Source organism: Salvelinus sp. IW2-2015, linkage group LG4q.1:29 (genome assembly GCF_002910315.2).
Source record: "Salvelinus sp. IW2-2015 linkage group LG4q.1:29, ASM291031v2, whole genome shotgun sequence".
Classification (NCBI taxonomy): Eukaryota; Metazoa; Chordata; class Actinopteri; order Salmoniformes; family Salmonidae; genus Salvelinus; species Salvelinus sp. IW2-2015.
In genome coordinates this window covers 3,031,603-3,058,464 of record NC_036842.1, presented here as the reverse complement: position 1 = coordinate 3,058,464, position 26,862 = coordinate 3,031,603, and the positions used below count along the sequence as shown (strand labels likewise).

The following is a 26,862-nucleotide window of genomic DNA, read 5'->3' as shown; positions in this document are numbered from 1 at the left end:
CAGCGGAAAACAGAGGGAGAAATAGGACTCTAATCAGAGGGCAAAATAGGGGACAGGTGTGAAAGAGTAAATGAGGCGTTAGGAGAATGAGAAACAGCTGGGAGCAGAACGGAACGATAGAGAGAGAGAGAGAGCGGGAGAGGGAGAGAGGAGGAGAGAGAGAGAGAGAGAGAGAGAAAAGAAAAACCTAATAAGACCAGCAGAGGGAAGCACAGGGACAAGACATGATAATCAATGACAAAACATGACAGTACCCCCCACTCACCGAGCGCCTCCTGGCGCACTCGAGGAGGAACCCTGGCGGCAACGAAGAAATCATCAATCAACGAACGGTCCAGCACGTCCCGAGATGGAACCCAACTCCTCTCCTCAGGACCGTAACCCTCCCAATCCACTAAGTACTGGTGACCACGTCCCGAGAACGCATGTCCATGATCTTCCGTACCTTGTAAATAGAGCGCCCTCGACAAGGACGGGGGGGGGGGGAAGACGAACCGGGCGCGAAGAAAAGCTTGACCTCTCAACTGGATAGATAGGTCCTAAACCAATTTAGAACTGAACAGGAGAGACCAACCCACCTGTCCAGAAGGACATCATGGTCAACAGTGTCGAATGCAGCACTTAAATCTAAGATTACAAGGACAGAGAGCTGTTTGGCATCCGGGTTGGGTCTAAAATACGTTAGCACTTTAACTAACGCTCTGTGCTGTGTTGGGTATGAAAACCAGATTGGAATTTTTCAGAAATAAAGTTGTCATTTAGCTGTTTGAACATCAATTTCTCCAGAATTTTGCTTAAGAATGCAAGGTTGGAGATTGGCCAAAAATTGCTTAAAACGGAATAATCTAGATTACTTTTCTTCAGAAGGGGTTTCACCATAGCAGTTTTAGTACAGTGGGGGAAATGCCCGTGAACAGGGAGTGATTAACAATAACTTGCACTTCTTCAGATATGCAATTAAAAACTGTTTTGAAAAATGTGGTGAGGAAAGTATCGAGAAGGCAGGTAGAAGGCTTCAATTGTGATATCACTTTCCTGAGCATGTCTGTGTCAACCAGGGAAAATAAATCCGTAGTGCCTTTGCATGGTAGACTACGGCACATACCATCAAATTTCTCATCAGGTCTTGGTTGACTGATACCCAGCCTAATGTTTGTTATCTTATCTCTGAAATATGCCGCAAACTCATCACATTTATATGTGGCGTGAAGTTCACATAGGTTTGCGGAGGTAGGATTTATCAGGCCACAATGTTCGAGAAGAGCACTCTCGAATTATTCTGATTAATCGTGATCAAATTGGCATTTCTAAATGCCTTGTTATATATGCCAAGTTGCTATCTCAGAATATCATAATGGACCAGCAACTTTGACTTTCTCCACTTATCACCGTTGAACTGACTGGAAAGTATGGATAGTTCCACGCAAATCTCAGACGATGCGTATGCACAGCTTTTAGTGGTTGGTCAACTGTATTGCAAGCAAAGATTGGAGTTTGATGCACGGGAATTATAATAATGATAGGCTGATAAAAACGTAGGTCTAATGATAAAACTTATGCATTTACCGTTGGCAAGATCGCATAGCAGAATGTCGCCTAATATATTTATTTTACTTTTATTATTTAGGCCTAAATCATAATCATATTTCAGGGCATGTCTCTCCTTTTCTGATATGACTGGTTTATTCCCGCTACACAACAAATATTAGACTACCATTTATCCATTGCTCATTCAAAAGCCATAGCCAACCATGCTCGAATGTAAATAGACCGGTCGCCTATGACAGATGGGTACACTTTTATAAAAAATAAAAAAGTGTATCTAGAACCTAAAAGGGTTTTTCGGCTGTCCCCATAGGAGAACCGTTTAAAGAACCCCTTTTGGTTCCATGTAGAACCCTTTTGGGTTCCAGGTAGAACACTTTCAACAGAGGGTTCTACATGGAACCAATGATGTGTATAAACCCTAGATGACTGACAGGGGGCGCTGTATTGAAGCCACCGCGCAAGCCTTCATGGTACTCCTCCTCAATTGTAAAAAATACATTGGAAGCTATAGAAATTAATTTATGAATGTCTACATTCATTTTTGACACGTTTGTTATATTACAGACACCTTAATACATACTTTTAAATTATGTGAGATAAAGATAAAAATGAAAAAATATATTAAAACATTTTCCTTTTTTTTAGAGAGTACTAATGGTGCTGTCCCCACTACAACACTATACTTTAAACATGTAATTGGAGGACTGCTGCTACTAGGGAGTGCCAATGTGGCCGACTGGTGGCTTCAAAGCCAATACATACAGAAGCATCAGCAATCCAGGATTTATATACGTCATTGCATGGAACCCAAAAGGGTTCTATCTGAAATCAAAAAGGGTTTTCCTATGGGGACAGCCAAAGAACCCCTTTGGAACCATTTTTTAAAAGAGTTTGTACAGTGTGGCTGTGTGACATGAGCATGACATAATAGCCTATATAATCTCAATAGCCTATACCAAGGCAGGATATAGAAACACAATCATGTATTGATAAACAAAATATTGAATAACAATGTGTCTTTTGCATAGAAGTGTGGGCTTTAGCTATCATTTACTTTTAAATTGTTCAATAGAAAATCAATCTTACAGAACATGAGGCCAGTGTTTGGCACTTCACTATAGGCAGCATGCATTTTTTGTTAAAAAAAATTCATAAAGTCATTGAAAAAGATTAAAACATTCTGCCCACACACTTTCTTTTAGAAACTGTCATGGCCCAGTTGCAACATCTCCAAATAATTCAGTAAATGCCTCCATTTCAAGTTTTGCAATCTCATAGGCAGCGCGGTTTAATATACAGCCATCTAATTTAACTGGTGAACCGACAGGTGATCTTTTACGTTGAAGTAAGCTACTGTATGTACTGTACGCTAATTGCATTTTTTTGTAGCCTGCCCTAGACAATGTTTCAGAATTCTCGGGCAGTCCATCATATTTAGGCTGGGGGAAAAGTCAGTGCAAAACATTGTTCAATTCAAAAATTCTGCTGACAGGTCTACAACCATTTGCCAGAAATGGACACAGTCCTTTGCCAGATATGCAGCAGAAATTACTGCAAAATATGAAAACATTCTGCCAACACTGTGGTAGCTTATTTTTTTTTATTTTTTTTATTTCACCTTTATTTAACCAGGTAGGCTAGTTGAGAACAACTTCTAATTTACAACTGTGACCTGACCAAGATAAAGCAAAGCAGTGCGACACAAACAACAACACAGAGTTACACATGGAATAAACAAGCGTACAGTCAATAACACAATAGAAAGAAAAAAAAGTCTATATACAGTGTGTGCAAATGGCGTAGGGCAATAAATAGGCCATAGCAGCGAAGTAGTTACAATTTAGCAAATTATCACTGGGGTGATAGATGAGCAGATGATGATGTGCAAGTAGAAATACGGCTGTGCAAAAGAGCAGAAAAGTAAATAAAAACAATATGGGTGAGCTGAGATAAGGTGGAGATTTACCTAGCATCAACTTATAGATGACCTGGAGCCAGTGGGTCTGGCGACGAATATGTAGCGAGGGCCAGCCGACTAGAGCATACAGGTCACAGTGGTGGGTGTTATAAGGGGCTTTGGTAACAAAACGGATGGCACTGTGATAGACTGCATCCAGTTTGCTGAGTAGAGTATTGGAAGCTATTTTGTAAATGACATCGCCGAAGTCGAGGATCGGTAGGATAGTCAGTTTTACAAGGGTATGTTTGGCGGCGTGAGTGAAGGAGGCTTTGTTGCGAAATAGGAAGCCGATTCTAGATTTAATTTTGGATTGGAGATGTTTAATATGAGTCTAGAAGGAGAGTTTACAGTCTAGCCAGACACCTAGGTATTTGTAGTATGTAAAATATTTGACAGTGGGTAGGCTCAGGGGCGCTGCCAGGGATTTTGGGCCCTACCAGATATCACATTGGGCCCTACCACCACAGGCCACCACAACCCTGTGCAATTGCTGTAACCACACACCTCCAGAACCCAATCAACTCATTCAAAGCTTTAAATAACTCTACCTGTGCAGGCTTGCAACTCTCTTGTAGTCCAATATTTACTGACAGTGAGCTGTGAAAATATAACACTGTGCAGACATGTAGGCAACTTTCTGTATACAGTGGAATTCACTATTTGATGCAAGACTGATACCCTCTATAAGAAATGTGCTAAAGGCCATCTTTTACAGTCTAAATGTAATTTTAATGGTCAAATTCTTGAATGGAAAATTCTCTTAAAAAATGTATGAATAACTTAAAATAAATATAACTTAAATATACATTAACCTCTTCAATGAAAATAAAATAACATTATCATCTATAGAATGATATAACAAACAAAATAACAGAATCAGCAGCAGATTTTTGAACTAAGTATACATACCAACTACAAAATAAGCAGCCGTAAAAGTGGAAATGGAAAACAAACTGGAAATGGAAATGCCTGATGGTGGCACTAGAGGAAAACAAAATGGAAATGGGAATGGAAATGCCTGATGGTGGCACTAGAGGAAAACATAACCTGGAAATGGAATGGAAATGCCTTGATGGTGGACTAGAGGAAAACAAAAATGGAAGATGGAAGATGGAAATGCTGATGGTGGCACTAGAGGAAACAAAATGGAAATGGAAAATGCCTGATGGTGGCACTAGAGGAAAAACAAAATGGAAATGGAAATGGAAATGCCTGATGGTGGCACTAGAGGAAAACAAAATGGAAATGGGAATGGAAATGCCTGATGGTGGACTAGAGGAAAACAAAATGGAAATGGGGAAATGGAAATGCCTGATGGTGGCACTAGAGGAAAACAAAATGGAAATGGGAAATGGAAATGCCTGATGGTGGCACTAGAGGAAAACAAAATGGAATGGATGGAAATGCCTGATGGTGGCACTAGAGGAAAACAAAATGGAAATGGAAATGCCTGATGGTGGCACTAGAGGAAAACAAAAATGGAATGGGAAATGCCTGATGGTGGCACTAAGAGGAAAACTGAAATGGAAATGGGAATGGAAAATGCCTGATGGTGGCACTAGAGGAAAACAAATGGAAATGGAAATGGAACATGCTGATGGTGGCACTAGAGGAAAACAAAATGGAAATGGGAATGGAAATGGAGGGGAAGCCCTGATGGTGGCACTAGAGGAAAACAAAATGGAAATGGGAATGGAAATGTCTGATGGTGGCACTAGAGGAAAACAAAATGGAAATGGGAATGGAAATGCCTGGTGGTGGCACTAGAGGAAAGGTCAAGAGGTCACCAAATCAATAGGTTCCTTCCACTTGGGGTCTTGATTGTGCGCAACAAATTGTATGGCAATCCAGCCATTATTTTGAGATATATCTTGTTCTCAGTCTTGTTCTCAGCCTGTGGGCATCATGTGTGTAGTGATCCAATATCCAAAGCCATGCCATTGAACAGTTATCACTGGCCCTTGCTCAGTCTTACTCACCAAGAGCCCAGCGCCGAGCCTTCTTGCTAGCAAAGTCACTGATCAAGTCTTTGAAGTCCAGCTTTCTAGCTAACTGACTTTCAATGGACAGTGTGGCAAGACTGCAAAGCCTGTCCTGGGACATAGTGGACCTCAAATAGTTTATCAGTTTTAGCTTACTGAAAGCTCTCTCGCCACCAGCAACAGTCACAGGCAGTGTGCAAAATATACGTAAAGCAATGCACACTTCTCCAAAAATGCTTTGCAGCTGCATCTTATAAAGTGCATTCAGGAGACCCGAGAGGGGACAAGTTAGGGGGGAAAGTAGCAGCATATACAGTGTTCAGGTGTCTTACTTCATTTTGAAACTCAGATGTAAGATCTCTGGAATACTTAATGATCAGTGGTTGACACACAGAAGGGACTTTATCCTCACTAATCTGCTCAACTTTCAGAACAGCAGAAAATTATTCTACAATTTTTGTAGTGGTGTGGAACCTAGTGTCCAAGTCACTTATGTTGTCCATAGCAGTAAAAAAACACTGTGTTCCCGAAACACCGTTGCTGCACTGTCCTGGCTGTGTTCCTTTCTAAATTGAGGTGCAACATCCATTTGCGTAGCAATCAGTGTTGCCTCAGACAGGAGAGACTCCCATTCATCTCTAAGAGCCTGCATCACTTCATTTAAGACTCTGATATTGGCTGCCTCTGTGTCAAGTGAGATTTTTCCTGACTGGAGAATCACATTCCTATCCTCAATGCATTGCAGTACCTGCAATTATGTCAACTGACATGTCATTCAACACAATGCTGCTCACCTCCTTCTTCAGTTGGGAGTAGGGCTGGTTTAGCGGTATGGGGATGGGGAGACAGGGCTGCTGAGCCTGAAGCTGCATTTGTTGGGCATGGCACCAGGCAGGGACAACTGATTTAGTATGAATAGCTTGCTAAAAGTTTGCCTGCATTGATTAAATGTCGGCAAAAAGAGGAGCGAAATGTTAAACACTCAGAATTTCCTGTGAAGATATTAAGTAACTAATGTTAGGGGAGAAAAAGTAGCCTATTTCACTATGGGCTAAGCTAACAGGTTAATTTCCACCACTCACGGACTACACCCACCTTCCTTTGTGAAAAATTGGGTGACATACTGTTGCCCTTTCTTTTCTATCTCCTTTCGTTTTTGGAAGCCAGATTTTTCTTTAGCAAACTGAGACATGCTGCTCCACCGGCACTCCTCACTCGCAATTCACTGCTAGCAAGTATCGTTCCGCGCCTGGTTTGGGGACAGGACCAGACCATTTCATGTAAATAGAGGTGGGGGGAGACAAAGAAATCGTTTGTACTAATACAACTTTGTAAATAAAATATATTAATGATAGGTTAATATTGAAAAAAATGCACCTAATGTTCTAATCATTTTTTAGGGCCCCTGTCAGTCACTTGTTGAATCCAAGATGGCGTAGCAGTCGGACGTGTGTTTGTCTTGTCTTGTCCCGTGTAAATAGTCCTCGTATTTTTCGTATACATTTCGTATATATTTTAATTTCACTTTCCAGCTAGGAACTGAATATACATTCCTACATCCCGCCTCACCCAATGTGGTACGGACCTCTATTTTTTATACTTTAGAACGTAACCCAATCAGAAGCTAGCCAGATAACTAGCTACATAGCTAGTAGTCAGTTAGCCACTGCTGCGGTTCCCCTTAACTCGGACACAGCCAGCTTCAGCTCGGGCCAATACCTGCCAGTCTGCAAGCGCGATATCAACCCAGAGCATATAGGCTGCTTTTTCTCTACCACATCACCGGATTCCTGACGCAAGCTCTGGACAATTACACCGTATCATCACAGCTAGCTAGCTGAAACCGAGTGGCTACTACTGGCTAAACACCTCTGTCCCGAAGCAAGCACCAGTTAGCCTTGAGCTAGCCTCGGCTAGCCCATCTGCCGGCTAGCCGAAGAGGTCTACCAGCGAATTCTTGGCTACAATACCTCTTTTGCCAATTGGACTGGACCTTTTTTTGCCGACACAGAGCCTGCCAATCCATCACAACTGGTCTAATCAGCTACAAGCTAATTTAGCCATTTTTTTGCCGCTGCTAGTAGCTTTTACCTTCTGCACAGACACACCACCCTGTTTATTAGCCTGGATATTACTCACCAATTTACCAGCATCGGACTGTCTCTCGACACAACGCCGGATTCCTGCCGTAATCCCTGAGCCACTATTCTGATCCTCACAGCTAGCTTGCAGCTAGCGCAAGCTACCACTGCCACGAAGCTAGCACCAGTTAGCAAACACAATTCTACAATTCACAACCTCTCTTTCGCCACGCCATCCGGCTTGGATTCTCTGTCGACACGACCACGTCTGAGCAGACCCCTCCGTCTGAGAGACACCCCCGGGCTACTAACTTTAAACGCCGCGTGCTAGCTTAGTGGAGGCCTCCTGCTCCATCTACGGCTGCCCCCTGGACACTATGATCACTCGGCTATACATAGCTGATGCCTGCTTGACTGTCCATTAATTCACGGTACTCCATTCTGTTTATTTGTGTTTTATCTGTCGGCTCTGTGCTTTAACTCAGGATCTGTGTGTAGTTAATCCGACCCTCTCTGCTAGTCGTCGCCATTTTTACCTGTTGTTGCTGTGTTAGACTAGCACCTGTTATTGCTACTGTTATCTTACCTGTTGTTTTAGCTAGCTCTCCTCAAGACCTGCAATCACTTTATGTCTTATTGTATGTCTCTCTATATCAATAATGCCTTGCATACTGTTGTTCAGGCTAGTTATCATTATCATTTGTTTTGGTTTGCAATGGACACTGTATTTCCACACTCTCCGTACCTCTGATACTCCTTTGTCCCACCCCCACACATGCGGTGACCTCACCCATTGAGACCAGCATGTCCAGAGATACAACCTTTTATATCATACCCAGTGCTGGGCTTGCCTCCGCTGTACCCGCGCCCCACCATACCCTGTCTGCACATTATGCCAGATCTATTCTCACGCCCATAAATCTGCTGTTTTATTCTTTGTCCCCAACGCTCTAGGCAACCAGTTTTGATAGCCTTTGCCGCACCCTCATCCTACTACTCTTCTGTTCCTCGGGTGATGTGGAGGTAAACCAGGCCCCTCATGTCCACTCACCCTCATCTTTGTTTGACTTCTGTGATCGAAAAAGCTTGGCCTCATGCATGTCAACATCAGAAGCCTCCTCCCTAAGTTTGCCTTACTCACGCTTTAGCACACTCTGCCAACCTGATGTCCTTGCCGTGTCGATCCTGGCTTAGGAGGCCACCAAAATTCTTGGGATTTCCTACCAACTATAACACTTTCCGTCAAGATAGAACTGCCAAAGGGGGAGGAGTTGCAATCTACTGCAGAGATAGCCTGCAAGTTCTGTCATACTTTCCGGTCTATGCCAAAAGTTCGAACTTCTAATTTAAAAATTAATCCTCCAGAAATAAGTCTCTCACTGTTGCCGCCTGCTACCGACCCCCTCAGCTCCCAGCTGTGCCCTGGACACCATCTGTGAATTGGATCGCTCCCCATCTAGCTTCAGAGTTTGTTCTGTTAGGTGACTAAACTGGGATAGCTTAAACACCCCGGATGTCCTAAATCCAAGCTTGATGCCCTCAATCTACCAAATTCATCAAGGAACCCACCAGGTAAACCCTAATCCGTAACATGGGCACCCTAATAGACATTATCTGACCAACCTGCCCTCCAATACACCTCTGCTGTCTTCAATCAAGATCTCAGCGATCACTGGCCTCATTGCCTGTACCGCACGGGTCCGGGTCAAACGACCACCCCTCATCACTGTCAACGCTCCCTAAAACACTTCTGCGAGCAGGCCTTTCTAATCGACCTGGCCCGGGTACCGTGGAAAGGATATTGACTTCATCCGTCAGTTGAGGATGCCTGGTCATTCTTTAAAAGTTATTCCTCACATATTAGACAAGCATGCTCCGTTCAAAAAATGCAGAAACCAAGAACAGATATAGGCCCTTGGTTCACTCCAGCACCTGACTGCCCTGACCAGCACAAAAACATCCTGTGGCGAACTGCAATAGCATCGAGAGTCCCCGCGATATGCAACTGTTCAGGGAAGTCAGGAACCAATACACGCAGTCAGTCAGGAAAGCAAAGGCAGCTTTTTCAAGCAGAAATTTGCATCCTGTAGCTCTAACTCCAAAAAGTTCTGGATACTGTAAAGTCCATGGAGAACAGAGCACCCTCCTCCCAGCTGCCCACTGCACTGAGGCTAGGTAACACGGTCACCACCGATAAATCCGTGATAATCGAAGACTTCAACAAGCATTTCTCATGGCTGGCCATGCTTCCTCTGGCGACTCACAACCTGTGGCCAACAGCCCCGCCCCCCGCTGCTACTCGCCCAAGCTCCCCAGCTTCTCCTTTACCCAAATCCAGATAGCAGATGGTTCTGAAGAGCTGGAAAACTGGACCATACAAATCAGCTGGGCTTGAACAATCTGGACCCCCTATTTCTGAACTGTCCGCCGCATTGTCGCACCCCTATTACCGCCTGTTCAACTCTTCCTTCGTATCATCTGAGATCCCAAGGATTGGAAAGCTGCCGCGGTCATCCCCCTCTTCAAAGGGGGAGACACCCTGGACCCAAACTGTTACAGACTATATCCATCCTGCCCTGCCTATCTAAGGTCTTCGAAAGCCAAGTCACACAACAGATCACTGACCATCTCGAATTCCCACGTACCTTCTCCGCTGTGCAATCCGGTTTCCGAGCCGGTCACGGGTGCACCTCAGCCACGCTCAAGGTACTAAACGATATCATAACCGCCATCGATAAAAGACATTACTGTGCAGCCGTCCTTCATCGACCTGGCCAAGGCTTTCGACTCTGTAATCACCATATTCTTATCGGCAGACTCAGTAGCCTCGGTTTTTCTAATGACTGCCTTGCCTGGTTCACAAACTACTTTGCAGACAGAGTTCAGGTGTCAAATGGAGGGCATGTTGTCCGGTCCTCTGGCAGTCTCTATGGGGGTACCACAGGGTTCAATTCTCGGGCCGACTCTTTTCTCTGTATACATCAATGATGTTGCTCTTGCTGCGGGCGATTCCCTGATCCACCTCTACGCAGACGACACCATTCTATATACTTCGGCCTTCCTTGGACACTGTGCTATCTAACCTCCAAACGGCTTCAATGCCATACAACACTCCTTCCGTGGCCTCCAACTGTCTTAACGCTAGTAAAACCAAATGCATGCTTTTCAACCGTTCGCTGCCTGCACCCGCACGCCCGACTAGCATCACCACCCTGGACGGTTCCGACCTAGAATATGTGGACATCTATAAGTACCTAGGTGTCTGGCTAGACTGCAAACTCTCCTTCCAGACTCATATCAAACATCTCCAATCAAAATCAAATCAAGAATCGGCTTTCTATTCCGCAACAAAGCCTCCTTCACTCACGCCGCCAAACTTACCCTAGTAAAACTGACTATCCTACCGATCCTCGACTTCGGCGATGTCATCTACAAATAGCTTCCAATACTCTACTCAGCAAACTGGATGCAGTTTATCACAGTGCCATTCGTTTTGTTACTAAAGCACCTTATACGACCCACCACTGCGACCTGTATGCCCTAGTCGGCTGCCCTCGCTACATGTTCGTCGTCAGACCCACTGGCCCAGTCATCTACAAGGCTATGCTAGGTAAAGTGCCGCCTTATCTCAGTTCACTGGTCACGATGGCTACACCCACCGCAGCACGCGCTCCAGCAGGTGTATCTCACTGATCATCCCTAAAGCCAAAACCTCATTTGGACGCCTTTCCTTCCAGTTCTCTGCTGCCTGCGACTGGAACGAATTGCAAAAATCTCTGAAGTTGGAGACTTTTATCTCCTCAACAACTTTAAAAATCTGCTATCCGAGCAGCTAACCGATCGCTGCAGCTGTACATAGTCCATCTGTAAACTACCCACCCAATTTACCTACCTCACCCCCATACTGCTTTTATTTATTTACTTTTCTGCTCTTTTGCACACCAGTATCTCTTCTTGCACATGATCATCTGATGATTTATCACTCCAGTGTTATCTGCTAAATTGTAATTATTCGATTTATTGCCTACCTCATGCCTTTTGCACACATTGTATATAGATTCTCTTTTTTTTTCTACCATGTTATTGACTTGTTTATTGTTTACTCCATGTGTAACTCTGTGTTGTCTGTTCACACTGCTATGCTTTATCTTGGCCAGGTCGCAGTTGCAAATGAGAACTTGTTCTCAACTAGCCTACCTGGTTAAATAAAGGTGAAATAAAAAAATAAAAAAAACAGGCCCTTAGAATCGGCCTAATTCCCCCCCCACACGGTGCCCCAGGGTAGGCTACAGTAGGCTATTGCTGTGCAATAGGAGCCTTAATCTCAGAGCCTGTCAGTACCCTGACTGCAGTGTGCAAAACGTTTGACTCCACCCACCTCTTTTTGTCCATCTGAGGTTTGACGGTCAGACACTGAATGCAAAGCACAACGTTTGCGCAAGGCACACGTTGAATTACAACGCATTTCATTTTTGAGAATCGTAAGAAATATTATATAAAGTGGTACCAGCAGATGTGTTGTAACACTGTTTGCTTCATGCTATATTTGAGACAAGCTACTGATATTGTCGCAGTGAACATCAGACTTGTTGTGCATGTCATGTACTGTTAAAATTGTGTTGATAAATGCTATAACTTTGTAATTATATTATTTCATTGAGCATATATATATACAGTTACTACCTATCCTGATTTATAATGCTATTTACTTTCCTCATGAGCATGGAGACAGACTATACCATATAGACATACTGACAAGCTGAATGTCAAATCAAATCAAATTTTATTTGTCACATACACATGGTTAGCAGATGTTAATGCGAGTGTAGCGAAATGCTTGTGCTTCTAGTTCCGACAATGCAGTAATAACCAACGAGTAATCTAACCTAACAATTCCACAACTACTACCTTATACACACAAGTGGGTAAAGGGATAAAGAATATGTACATAAAGATATATGAATGAGTGATGGTACAGAACGGCATAGGCAAGATGCAGTAGATGGTATCGAGTACAGTATATACATATGAGATGAGTAATGTAGGGTATGTAAACATAAAAGTGGCATAGTTGAAAGTGGCTAGTGATACATGTATTACATAAAGATGGCAAGATGCAGTAGATGATATAGAGTACAGTGTATACATATACATTATATTAAGTGACACATTCCTGACACCACACTCCGAGGGCCCTCACCTCCTCCCTGTAGGCCGTCTCGTCGTTGTTGGTAATCAAACCTACCACTGTAGTGTCATCCGCAAACTTGATGATTGAGTTGGAGGCGTGCATGGCCACACAGTCGTGGGTGAACAGGGAGTACAGGAGAGGGCTCAGAACGCACCCTTGTGGGGCCCCAGTGTTGAGGATCAGCGGGGTGGAGATGTTGTTACCTACCCTCACCACCTGGGGGCGGCAAAGTGTGCTTTGTACATTAAGTTATACCAGCTCCATTAAAGAGATGAGAGACTCGGGTGACTTCTACGTCATCTTTACTAAACAACATAACACAATTAACACAGCAGACAAAAACAAGGTTTGACCACTCCTCAAAAATGGCTTCACTCCTGCTCATCAAGAGGCAAAGACAGTCATTTTCTTGTTGTCAACTGCCTCCACATAGAACATCCCATAATCTCTCTGTAACTGGAACGTGAATGGTTCCTTGAGGAGAATATTTTCCTCTTCATCCAGGCCATTATACAACCATAGTTCTTTAAGGGTTGTAATGCGGTCTTCCCCATCCATCCCAATTACACTAGGGAGGGAAACAGTGCCTTTGAGTGGTTGGAGTTCGCACCACTTTGCTGCCTCTAGGGTGTCCCTTAGAAGAACATCTGCTTCCTTGAAGAAAAAGGAAGAATAAATAAATATATTGGAGAGGGGGGTTTAAGTCTTTAAACATTGGTTTAAGACTATACCACTCATCATATGAGAGAGGGGGGGTTTAAGTCTTTAAACATTGGTTTAAGACTATACCACTCATCATATGAGAGGGGGCTTAAGTCTAAACATTGGTTTAAGACTATACCACTCATCATATGACACCTCCTACCTGTAGTGTGTTTTGTTTTCACCGCCTTTTTCGATCTTTCAACCTCTCTTCTTCAGACCTTCTTGAGTGAATGACATACATTACATACATTCAATATGAACATATATTCAGGTCAATCTGGCTACAGTGAAACAAGTGATTTTAAGGATGCAAATTAAAAGTTTTTAAAATGTTCAAGACTTACGGCATGGGAAAGTTCTGCAGGAGAACTAGACACCACCGTCGCCTAATTTGCTGCATGTTTTCCTTTGAAAAAGAAAATCACATAATTGGACGGGGATCCCAAAAAACATATCCACTAGTAATGAGAATTTCATAATTTATACATACCTCGGTGAAATCACACTGTGCTCCATTGCAATGTACCGAGCATACTGTAAGTTAAGTTAAGAAATAGTAGGTTGTTAAGTTTGATAGTTATGATAACAACAATAATGATAATAGTAAATGATAATAACAACCCCCCTCAAGAAGTCACAGCATGTCACATCAGCATCCAGCTCTGCAGGAGTTTGATGAATGAATTGTGTATGCAGTCTAAAAACTGTAGCAAATATGTCCCAAAAAGTGTCAAGAATAATAAACAAGAAAGCATATGAGCAATAACAGTAGTCTGCTTTGTATGCTGCAAGCACAGAAATAATAAGAACTTTTCATATGTTATAACAGATAATAGGACTAATATAATATACTGAATAGCCAGCATCTTACCATCAAAACAAACACCCCACAGTTGTTTGAGAAACCTTGCTTTTGGTTGTAACGTCTGCTTCCAACTCACACCCTCAAACACGTAGATCCCCTGAACGAGCTCACTTTCCAGCTCACACTCTCAAACACCTAGATCCCCTGAACACAGCTCATTCTTCAGATCCCAACCACCTGAATTCTAATCACCCTGTTCACACACTGTATGTCATTATCACACACTATTAGTTCAGTTTCTTTCACCCCATCACTGTGAGGTGTTGTTTGTTTTGTGACACGTGTCTTTCAGAGCGCTGTTTGTTCCCCGGCATGTATGCCTCCTGTGTATGATAGTAAGGCAGGCAAAAACTAACGCTGCCTATTCCTGCCTGTACCTTAGCCTATTGGATTTCCTGTTATCTACCTATTGCCTGATCTCCCGGACTACGTTACTAGCCTTTTCCTTGCCTGTACTGTTGCCCTTTTGGATCCCCTGTGTATGACCTTCTGCCTGCCCCTGGACCCAGCTACCTGCCTCCTCTGTGGTCCTTTGCAAGAAACACCTGCTGCGCCCTGTGCTTTAAACCAGCTCTCTGTCTCCCCTTGTGTTCATTACATTGGTAGGCCCTGTGGTGTGAACAAGGTACAATTTTCAATAAAGGAATGACAATCAAATGGTACAGTTCAATGGAATAATTTAAAGGAATATACATCTGAACATCATCCACACCAAAAGTCCTCCAAGGTCCAGGGACAAGATCTGAGCAATGTTTCTGTGAACACAGCGTATGTGAAAGTCAAGAAAAGTACAATTCAACAGCTTTTTATACTCCAGCATGCATAACAGTTTTGAACACAGTTGGAACTGAATTAGCCCAAGTATTTTTCACAACATGTATGGGTGTTGCTGGACCAGAAAATGTATTTTTGACTGCAAACACACCCTTTCTCACATCAATGCACTCACATGCCAAAAAGCTTTCCTTGGACAATGTTTCAAAGCAATGTGTATGCTTTCTTCGTAAATGTGTCTTGAAGTTTCTTATTTAACTTCAGTTTTCATCGGTGCTGTAGTTGGTCATATAAAAATATACCACTGCACTGGTATAACATGAATATTACAAAGTACATTATGCATAATGACAGTCTCACTTACTTCCATGGTTTATATTTTTATCCATGTAAGTTAGGTTCGATTAAGATTTTTTTACATTTTTGTCATTTAGCAGACGCTCTTATCCAGAGCGACTTACAGTAGAGTGCATACATTTTATTACATTTTTACATACTGAGACAAGGATATCCCTACCGGCCAAGAGCAGACGCTCTTATCCAGATTCGCTTTCGTTGATGTTGATACCTTCGACGTTTACCTCAACTTGGGTGATCTTGAAGGAGAAGGGTTTGGGTTAAACGCGTTTGACTCTGCCTACATTGAGGCCGGCCCGGAACTGCACACTGCAGTCAGGGGCTTTTCGAGCCTATAGGCCTACCAAGGCAGGACATAGAAACCCAATAATCTACTGATAAACTATACTGATCAAAAATATAAAAGCAACATGCAATCATTTCAAAGATTTGACTGAGTTACAGTTCATATAAGCAAATCAGTCTATTGAAAACAATTAACTAGGCCCTAATCTATGGATTTCACATGACTGGGAATACAGATATGCATCTGTTGGTCACAGATACCTTAACAAAAGGTAGGTGCATGGATCAGAAAAACAGTCAGTATCTGGTGTGACCACCATTTGCCTCATGCAGCGCAACACATACCATTTCCATAGAGTTGATCAGGCTGTTGATTGTGGCCTGTGGAATGTTGTCACACTCCTGTCCCACTTCGCTGTGCGAAGTCGCTGAATATTGGCGTAAACTGGAACACGTTGTCTTACACGTCGATCCAGAGCATCCCAAACAGGCTTAATGGGTGAAATGTCTGGTGAGTATGCAGGCTATGGAAGACCTGGGACATTTTCAGCTTCCAGAAATTGTGTAGAGATGGGGCCATTGATTATCATGCTGAAACATGAATGAATGTCACAATAATGGGCCTCTGGATCTTGTCACTATATCTCTGTGCATTCAAATTGCCATTGATAAATTGCATTTGTGTTCGTTGTCCGTAGCTTATGCTTGTCCATACCATAACCACCATGGGGGACTCTGTTCCCAACGTTGACATCAGCAAACTGCTCTCCAGCACAACGCCATACACGTGGTCTGAGTTTGTGAGGCCAGTTGGACGTACTGCCAAATTCTCTAAAACAATGTTTGAGGCAACTTATGGTAGAGAAATGAATATTAAATTATCTGGCAACAACTCTGGTGGACATTCCTGCAGTCAGCATGCCAATTGCACGCTCCCTCAAAACTTGAGACATCTGTGGCATTGTGTTGTATGACGAAACTGCACATTTTAGAGTGGACTTTTATCGTCCCCAGCACAAGGTGCACCTGTGTAATGATCATGCTGTTTCAACAGCTTATTGATATGCCACACCTGTCAGGTGGATGGATTATCTTGGCAAAGGAGAAATGGTCACTAACAGGGATGTAAAATAATTTGTCCACAAAATTTGAGAGTAATTAGAATTTGTGCGTATGGAACATTTCTGGGATCATGGGACCAATACTTTACATGTTGCGTTTTTTATTTTTGTTCTTTGTAAATATTTAACAACAATAGAACTATAGAAGTGTGGGCTATAGCATTTAGCCTAGTTTTACATTGTTTCGAATATACAATCAACCTTGCAGAATGTGCAGACAGGCACTGGCTATGGCAGCATGAATGTTTAGCAAAATATCAAAACATTCTGCCCACACCTCTACAGAAATGTGATCAAAATTGCCATTGCTCTTTCTTTTAGAAACTGCTGTGGCCTAATTCCAAAAGTTCCAAATTGTTCCAAATTATACAGCAAATAAAGGGCTTTATTTCTATAAAAGGCTCTATATACACAGTGAAGGGAAAGAACTTTGAGGGTTCTATCCCTACCCCAGAGTGTAATGGGGATTTTAGAAAACAACAGCTAACAAAAGCTAACGCAGTCTGAAAACAGAGCCAATGTCCCTTTTTAATTTGTTTCCGATGTTTTCCATTGACAATATCCATATTAATGATGCTGCTGCATGGTTTCGCTGGTAAGAAAAATGGCTAGCTGACTTCCGAAACTGTTGGTTGCAACCTGATCTCAGATCATTTCGTATTATTCTGCACGTAAATCAGAGACATTTCGTTTAGTTTGATATGTTTCATTTCATATGGTATGTATTAATTTATGGATGTCCATCACCCATTTTTTACGATATGTTATGAATTACAAATCGTATTATATGTTACGAATTTGCGAAACGTAGAATATGTTACGAATTTGCAAAACTTCTCTACGAATTTTCGAAAGGTAAATATGATACGAATTAGAAAACGTACAGAATAATATGAAATGCTCTGAAACCAGGTTGGTTAGCTCTCTGTGGCAGAAGGAAGATTCAATTAATATTTTGCAACATTGTTATCAAGAACAATGTCTGAGTGGCAAACACTATGGTTCATACAAACCTGTGCTGTTGCAAACTATATGCTAGCTATAAACAAGAGGAAAAAATAATGATTTGCCATTCTGATTCAAAAACCAACTGCCATTCTGCATGATGATGCAAAAGGATGGTGGTTGAACCAACTTGCAAGTAGCCTACCAATAAGCACTTTATTTTTCAATCTATTAAGGTAAGCAAAGTTGATTATTTAATTCAAATATATGAAACCAAAGTCATATGATAAACTACAGGCTAAATATATAAAGGTGAAACGTTATTAGAATTTGAGTATGTTTGTAAGCTAGCTAGTTAATTATATATAATAAGTATTGGTGATTCAATAGCCTAGTTAATCACCACATAACTTTTAACACACTATCTATGTTTTGCCCAGTCTGGCAGTAACCCAACTATCAGACACAGAGGATCTCTTTAGGTTGCTGCTGACAACTACTGCAAGTTGTTCTTCTACATCATAATACACATGTCTGCATAGCATTTTGTCTTCATTTTGGCAGATTAACTCGTGTTTATTTCTGAAGACGAACTCGTGTTTTTGCTCCTTTTTTCTTCTTCTCTGGAACCAGTCAGGCAACAACTCATACTGTACTGACTGTACAGAGAACGGAGCAAATGACACATTTTTGTTGTTCGCTGTAACTAATGGACAACGTTCTATTGTATTGTATTGTATAAAAGGGTTATATTTCGAACTTTCAGGGGTTCCGTATACAGTTGAAGTCGGAAGTTTACATACACTTAGGATGGAGTCATTAAAACTCATTTTTCAACCACTCCACAAATTTCTTGTTAACAAACTATAGTTTTGGCAAGTCGGTTAGGACATCTACTTTGTGCATGACACAAGTCATTTTTCCAACAATTGTTTACAGACAGATTATTTCACTTATAATTCACTGTATCACAATTCCAGTGGGTCAGAAATTGACATACACTAAGTTGACTGTGCCTTTAAAAAGCTTGGAAAATTCCAGAAAATTATGTCATGGCTTTAGAATCTTCTGATAGGCTAATTGACATCATTTGAGTCAATTGGAGGTGTACCTGTGGATGTATTTCAAGGCCTACCTTCAAACTCAGTGCCTCTTTGCTTGACATCATGGGAAAATCAAAAGACATCTGCCAAGACCTCAGAAACAAATTGTAGACCTCCACAAGTCTGGTTCATCCTTGGGAGTAATTTCCAAATGCCTGAAGTTACCACGTTCATATGTACAAGCAATAGTACGCAAGTATAAACACCATGGGACCACGTAGCCGTCATACCGCTCAGGAAGGAGACACATTCTGTCTCCTAGAGATGAACGTACTCTGGTGCGAAAAGTGCAAATCAATCCCAGAACAACAGCAAAGGACCTTGTGAAGATGCTGGAGGAAAAAAAGTACAACAAAAAAATACAAAAGTATTTATATCCACAGTAAAATGGGTCCTATATCGACATAACCTGAAAGGCCGCTCAGCAAGGAAGAAGCCACTGCTCCAAAACCGCCATAAAAAAGCCAGACTATGGTTTGCATCTGCACATGGGGACAAAGATTGTACTTTTTGGAGAAATGTCCTCTGGTCTGATGAAACAAAAATAGAACTGTTTGGCCATAATGACCATCATGTTTGTAGGAAAACTGGGGATGCTTGCAAGCCGAAACACACCATCCCAACCATGAAGCACGGGGGTGGCAGCATCATGTTGCAGGAGGGACTGGTGCACTTCACAAAATAAATGGCATCATGAGGTAGGAAAATGATGTGGATATATTGAAGCAACATCTCAAGACATCAGTCAGGAAGTTAAAGCTTGGTCGCAAATGGGTCTTCCAAATGGACAATGACCCCAAGCATACTTCCAAAGTTGTGGCAAAATGGCTTAACGACAACAAAGTCAAGGTATTGAAGTGGCCATCACAAAGCCCTGACCTCAATCCTATAGAAATTTTGTGGGCAGAACTGAACAAGCGTGTGCGAGCAAGGAGGCCTACAAACCTGACTCAGTTACACGAGTTCTGTCAGGAGGAATGGGACAAAATTCACCCAACTTATTGTTGGAAGCTTGTGAAATGCTACCCAAAACGTTTGACCCAGGTTAAACAATTTAAAGGCAATGCTACCAAATACTAATTGAGTGCATGTAAACTTCTGACCCACTGGGAATGTGATGAAAAAAATAATAATCTGAAATTAGTCATTCTCTTTACTATTATTCTGACATTTCACATTCTTAAAATAAAGTGGTGATCCTAACTGACCTAAGACAGGGAATTTTTACTAGGATTAAATGTCAGGAATTGTGAAAAACTGAGTTTAAATGTATGGTGTATGTAAACTTCCGACTTCAACTGTATGAAGCAAGCGATGGAACCCTTTTTGGTTCTATAAGGAACCTTTTTTCCTAAGATTGCAGGCTAGTCTCTTGTGGACAGACTACGGATGCGTTCATCTGCCCAGGTGTTGCTGATGCATGCCAAATATTACAATGCCTGGATAGGTATTTTAAGTATCAGCTAACCACATATGCTCTAACAATCTGTCAGTTGATGACATGGTCGATGACGTGGCATGCAACCATTGGTTGATGCATGCGACGTCTGCGCAGGGGAATGCTAATGCCGCGTTCAAAACAGCTGGGAACTCGGAAATCTCTGACTTCCGACTTCAGTTTGTTCAAGACCACTGTGAACTCTGTGAGCACTGACTGGGGAAAATCGTTCCCAGTTGTCGTGAACGCACCAGAAGTCCTCCTGACTTCAATGAGTCACAGCTCTCCCTGCTCTGTGAATCACGTGGGTCACGTCAGCCAGGCTACTAATTGCATACACTTGATGCCAATGATTGACCCTCCCGTAGGAACAACCTTCTCTTTGGAGGAGACGGTAAGGCAGCAGGAGGGAGAAGTGCAATGAAGTGAAAGCGAAACATTGTCGCTAAGCACAAACCATCGTACCCTGAATACAAGCCAAGAAAAATGACTTGGAAATCTACTTGATCACTTCAGCATATTGAGAATGTTGGATCCCATTGGTCTGATGGATTTCTTGAGAATCATGAGATGGAGTCAGTCGACTTCAACGATTCCTCTGAAATGAAGCCTGACCCGGATGAAGGCCTATCTGTGGCGACAGGTGTGGTGGTAGAGATTTCCAAAGTTTGCCCTGAGAATCCTACCAGAGATTATTTGGGACCTGTAGGAGTGAGTTTTTTTGAGAAAGGGGGTCCATCCTTTTTGGCCGACCCATATGTTGTTTCAAGCTGGGTAAAGGACAAACTGGGAACTGTTACGTCTGTCAAAGTTTCGAGAAGTGGAATTGTTTTGATTTTTTTGAGGCAGCGGGCACTCCGCTTCACGCGTTTCGGGCTCGACCTGTGTCGTGCTTTGCTCTCCGGAGTGATCAATGGATTGGAGTTGAGTGTAGCAGTGGATAAGAAGATAAAGAATATTCCTGGTGTTTGTGATGCCCGCCGTTTGGTGAGATGCAGACTCGGTAGAACTGGTGAGACGGAGGATACCCTGTCTGGCTTGTTGAGCTTCGATATGGAGTTTCTACCAGATGAGGTCAGGCTAGGATGTATTAGCTATTCGGTGAGGGCATTTGTTCCAAACCCACTATGCTGCTTTAGGTGCCAAGGATTCAGACATGTGCCAGCAGAATGTAGAAGGGAGATCCCACGATGTGGAAAATGTGCATGAGGGCATAATCAGAGGGAGTGTGGAGTTGGGGTTGAGAAAGCAGCTTGGGCTCTGAAATGCTCTGTACGAGAGAGAGAAGTTGAGATCGCCAGAGATTAGAGAGTGGAAGAAAGTTTCATATGCTGAGGCAGCAAGGAGAATAGATGATAGCCCAAGGATGAGGGATTTGACTGGGAGCCCTGCAGTGAGTAGGCCTGAAGAGAGAGATTCAGAGAGGATGAGTTTTAGTAAGGTACTGCACTGATGGAGTGGAAATTACAAAAGAGAGAGAGGTGTGGTAGTTGCAGCAGCAAAGTATTTTGGTGAGAGATTTTAGTGCAGAAGATCTACAGGGAGTTTTGGGAGACGGGGTCCCAAAGCAGATGGATGGGGTGATGGGCTTTGTGGATAGTGTCTCGGTAAGTTGCAGGGTTACATGGTGGTGCAATTAAAACTTTTGCCCTTCCCCTTTAACCTTTTTTTTAACCAAAATATGAAATCCGCACACCTACCTGCGGAAGGCAGCAACACGCAACACAGCGTCTAGTCTGACAGAAATTCACAGGAAGAAGACCCTCCATAAACGTATATAAACCGTTCATAGAAGTGTTGAACAGTTTGGGAGAGTAAGTGGTATAAAGAAGCTATACATGCCATCAATGCTTGTCCATGTTCAGTATAGGCTGCATTTTTCCCTTTTTTAATCCCATCTGTTTTGAAAGAAATATTTTTAGATAAAAAATAAAAAAATTGTCTATTTATCAACCATTAGAGCAATGGCTAGCTCTTTACAATGCAAGTCGGTAAAGGCTTTAATTTGACATTGAAGTCATACATTTGATATATATTTGTAGAATGTCCACTGCTTACATTGCACATTCTGAAAACAGTGAGATACTTTCATCCCTTGTATTCGTTTATTCATTGTACTGCCCACAAAAAAAGGGCCCTGCGCCTTTAACGGCAAATTGTACATCATTTTATTTCGCGAGATTTGCTTGGCGCGGTGACCCATGTGAGAGACACATCCTGCAAAAATCATTCTACCCTGCAGAGAAAAAGGCTATGGAGCGCTGAACATTTTCACTTGTATACCCCTTCCCCCAAAGGCCCCGTATTTGTTGTGATCAGATTTCTGTAACATTTTTTGGTGGCTATCGGGCGGTGGAACAATGTGGATTCAGATTCGGACCATAGACGGAAAGGAGACACGAACCATTGAGGATCTTTCCAGGCTGACCAAAATTGAGTATCTGAGGCTGAAAATCAAGGATATCTTCAATGTAAACCCCCAACAACAACGGTTATTCTATCGGGGAAAACAGGTAGATGCTATCTGTCACCTATGGCCATCCTAACAGTCGTTTGTTGTGTGTTTACGGTGCCGGATTAGGTGCTAGGCTGTTAACGTTGTACATAGCACTGGAGCTTCCTGTTTTGAAGGGAAATCGCCAACAGTTCTTGCGCAAGAGCTGAGAGGACGGACTGTGTGGTGCCATATTCATATGCTGTCATTGTCCCCATGCATTATGTCTACAATGTTGCCGTTTTCAGTAGGCCTGTTTTCGAAGATGCATGCAACAATGTATCAAGGTAGTAGCCAACACTTGAGCTAGACAGCTGAGAAAATGAATATTCTTAGTGATCTTTTTCCAGATTTACAATGTTATCCACATGTCAGGAAGGCATCCCGTTATTAGAACCTTATTCAGACCCCCATGACCAGTTCGATATAATCTAGATGCATTGCAAACAGCATTCTACCACGTTTTCCAAAATATTTGGGATCTTGATGACTGTCGTCATGGCCTTTTGATGTGCATGTGATTTGTATTATTCATTTGTTTAGTTCAGGATGCGTTGCTCCACGTGCCTTGCAGTCAAGTGAAGTGCAGTGTTTACACCCGCGCGCTGGTGGTTTGACACAAACTCAACGTCACTGCATCGTGAATAGTGGTTAGGTAGGCGCCACTGTGAAAGTGATCTATGCATGGTGACTTTGTTTCCTCATATTCTGCATGTAGGTTACATGTAAAATCATGGTTGATAGATACGAATTCTGCGGGACAGTGTTGAATGAATCTAATACTCCTGGGGATTCTAGAAGCTGAAGTATTAGATTCAGAGACAATTTTCATTGAATGTGAGATTTCAAAAAAAAATATCTCTCCAAGTGAGCTTTGACATTGATCAGCAACATTCCATCTTTTACAATATGACATTGATCAGTCATGACAACATTGTCTTTTCTGCGACTTCGTATAATGCCTTGTCATCATTTCAGTGTTTGTGAAGGTAATATGCTAGAATGCTCTGTACCTTTTTTTAGGGCCCTGTTTCCAGTCTAGTAGTAAGGACTGGCGACCAGAGTGTTGTCAGAGTACGCATACACCCAGCTTGTATCCTTTCTATCCAGTGTTTGAGACAAGTATAATGACTCAAAATGGCATCAGAAAGACAATGGTGATTGGGTTGGAGATGGAAATGCTGCTGTGCCCCTGTGATGGTCATTCAACCCTTTGTGGGTGTGTGGGGGGGGGGTTCATTGTCTGACCACTGTGCCCCTGTGTATGTCCCAAATAGCAACCTTTTCCAAAAAGCACTACTTTTGACCAGGGCCCATAGGCAATATGTAGGGAATAGGGTGCCATTTGGGACAGACCGTGTGTGGGGAATATTACATCTGAAATAATGACTCAGCATGCACCTCATAAAGAAAATACTGCTTTTTCTATTATCATAATTTAATATGCTTCACACCATCCTTTTTTTAATCCAGTTATTTGACTTACCATATAAATTGATTCCTCTGAAGGCACTTTAGCCATTCTTAAATCCAAGGCCCTGTAAATAAATAAAAAAAACAAAGGAGAATCATGACTGCCATTGAAAATAAATGGCTTGCTCTTGTTTTGCTGGATTTTTGACACTACATTAAGGATTTAAGTGGTTTTGTGTTTACACATCCATGCTTTCCAATTTCGGGGATGTTGTTCGTTGCTGTATAATGTGCAGTACAGCATGACGTGTCAGCCATTTTGAATTTTTGAATGAGGAATTCCCTTGTGCTCTCTTTTGAGAGGAAACATGGGACGTAGCCACGGCAAGCTTTTTTTTCCCAATTTTTTTTGTGGGGATCAAGCAGCTAAGCGTATTCCGTTTGAATGTGAATTTAAACAACAAAAGACCTGCGTTCGATTTGCTTCAGTTGGCAGCCTACCTACGTTTTCATCACCTTGTGATGTATGGTATGCATGGCTGGCTGTTTCTAAGGAAACAATATGCTTTTCCCTTCTCTCTTTTCCATACTGAGTGTTGCGTTTTCCCATTTATCCTTTTATTTAGGCCTAGTTCATGAGATACACACTGGATTATGTTTTTAAGGTTTGTTATACAAGAAGACCTTCGGTTTTCAGTGCTGCTATTGTGTAGTACTGTAGTGAAGTAGTAGTGTAGGCCTAGTAGTAGAGTATGTACTGTAGTAATCTTTGTATTTCCTCTGCCTCATAGGAAAGCAGGCAGGGTGGGTGGGGGATTTGCACGTGTGAAGTAATGTGAAGAATGAACCACGCGCAGTACCGACTACCGTCACACTATTCAGACTGTTGCCAGGAGCCAGAGGAGACTCATTCAATTTCAAAATGGCGTCGTCCTAGCCCTAGTTCAAAGCATGTTGTACTATGCCCTTGCGTTTGAACGACTGTCACTGTTAGAGAGCCACAGAGGTCTTGTAACAGTCTCTTAATTAAGTCTGTGAACGGATCTCTACCTGCCTATAGTCAGTCCCAAATTTTCCCTTTCCCGAGAGTACAGTCCCCGCCTTTCTCTTTTAGATCCTGAGCATACCGTCTTGTCACACACACAAAAACAGAACACTCTACTGAGCAGACCCCGTCTGCTAAACATCTACTCTGAGACTTGTGATTGGCTGGTTTTTGAATTGTGCTCCCTCTCTATTGGCGAGTGAGTGTCTCTCAGGGTTAATATTTCACAGAATTTGTTGCAAAGAAAGCCACTTGCACTGATGGCATGTTTTATAAATGCTCATAAATGTGAAAAAAGACAGATTTAAGAACTCTTTAATACACACACACACATTTTCAACATTACACTACAGGCTAATAAGCCTTGACACTTTTTTTCTTAGTTGGAAAACTTGGGCATTCGTTCAGTCGTCTTGTTATTGCTCTGTATATGAGAGGCAATATGGCGTTGTGAGAGAGCTGGTTGGTTGCGTTCCTGGGTCTTTGCTTATGGGGGACTAAGATGGTGTGTGTGCTGCAGTCAGCCATGTGTACAGATGCCCCGCTCTCCAGTTTAGGGTTGGCTGAAGGTTTGGAGCCTGTTGTCTGACACGGCTGAGGGCACTTGAATCCAGTTACACTAATGGAAGTTGGTGTCCTTTCTGAGTTAAGAAAGGGACGGTGTGTTTCACGCGGTGGAAAAGTGACATTTTTTTAAAATTTTGGCTCTGTGCTGAGCAGGCAGCGTGAAGTAGAAGCAGACAACAAAGGACCAGCTTTCAAACATTTATTTATGGCATGGTTTTTCTATAACTGAAGTCAAGACTCCACCCATTCTCCCTTCACATATTCTTGATTTGAGTTATTTTCAGTTGTATCAAAGAAGTTACTTTTAAAAACCATGCAAGATTAAAACGTAACGAATTAAATAAACAAAAAAGGGCCCAGGAAGCAGGCGTCCATTTTCTTAAACAGTTCATCTTACAACCTTTTAGTAGCTACGTGCTCTCACCAAACGCTTGCCACATGCACTCTGCAACAGGGATCCACCGTGGACTGCATCACATCCGGTGGGATGTCCGCACCTCAAACAGAAAGAAACAGGGATTTTTATAGAAGTCAGGTGAACATGCGTTACTCAATGAACCAGAGTCTGCAGAGTTAACAGTACATGACTGATTGCCAAGTTTAAGCAGTGGTACTTGAGGTAGATCAATGCCACACACTGAGAGCCTAATTCCGATAGTTTTTTACCACTAATTGGTCTTTTGATCAATCACATCAGAACTTTTCATATCAGATCTTTTTCAGAGTTGATCTGATTGGAAAAATGTCTAGTCCCAGTTTAGCAATTTTATGTTTGTATCTCTGTATGTGGATTTGGATTTAGCCTAGTTATCACCGTGTCAGCTCAGTCTAGTTGTTTTGTTTACGGTTCCTTCAGTGGTGATGCTTTTTACTTACAGTGAAGCCTGTGCTTGACTTAATTTGAATATCAGCTAGCTACAGGAACTGTGTGTCAGTTGTTCTTGGTAATGCGAGATAAATGGAAGTGCTTTCTTTTTCACTCTACCAG

The 26,862-nt window shown here is 42.3% G+C and overlaps 1 protein-coding gene and 1 long non-coding RNA gene across 3 annotated transcripts in view; one reads left to right on the top strand and one right to left on the bottom strand.

Annotated features, from left to right (window-relative positions):
- LOC111961251 (E3 ubiquitin-protein ligase UHRF2) overlaps positions 1-26,862 on the top strand; it is a 254,746-nt gene that overhangs the window by 190,323 nt on the left and 37,561 nt on the right. The window contains exon 1 of one of the 2 annotated variants that reach the window (XM_023983372.1): positions 22,535-22,868. The exons of the other annotated variant lie outside the window; for it this stretch is intronic. Coding sequence (XP_023839140.1) covers positions 22,716-22,868 — 153 coding nt within the window. The 5' untranslated portion in view covers positions 22,535-22,715. Of the gene's footprint in view, positions 1-22,534; positions 22,869-26,862 lie in introns of those variants that run through there. 2 annotated transcript variants of the gene reach the window in all.
- LOC139024934 (uncharacterized) lies at positions 13,063-13,883 on the bottom strand. Its single transcript, XR_011476332.1, has 3 exons — positions 13,812-13,883; positions 13,628-13,685; positions 13,063-13,416 (listed from the first exon to the last, which is right to left on the bottom strand). It is a non-coding gene; the product is annotated as an uncharacterized lncRNA (long non-coding RNA).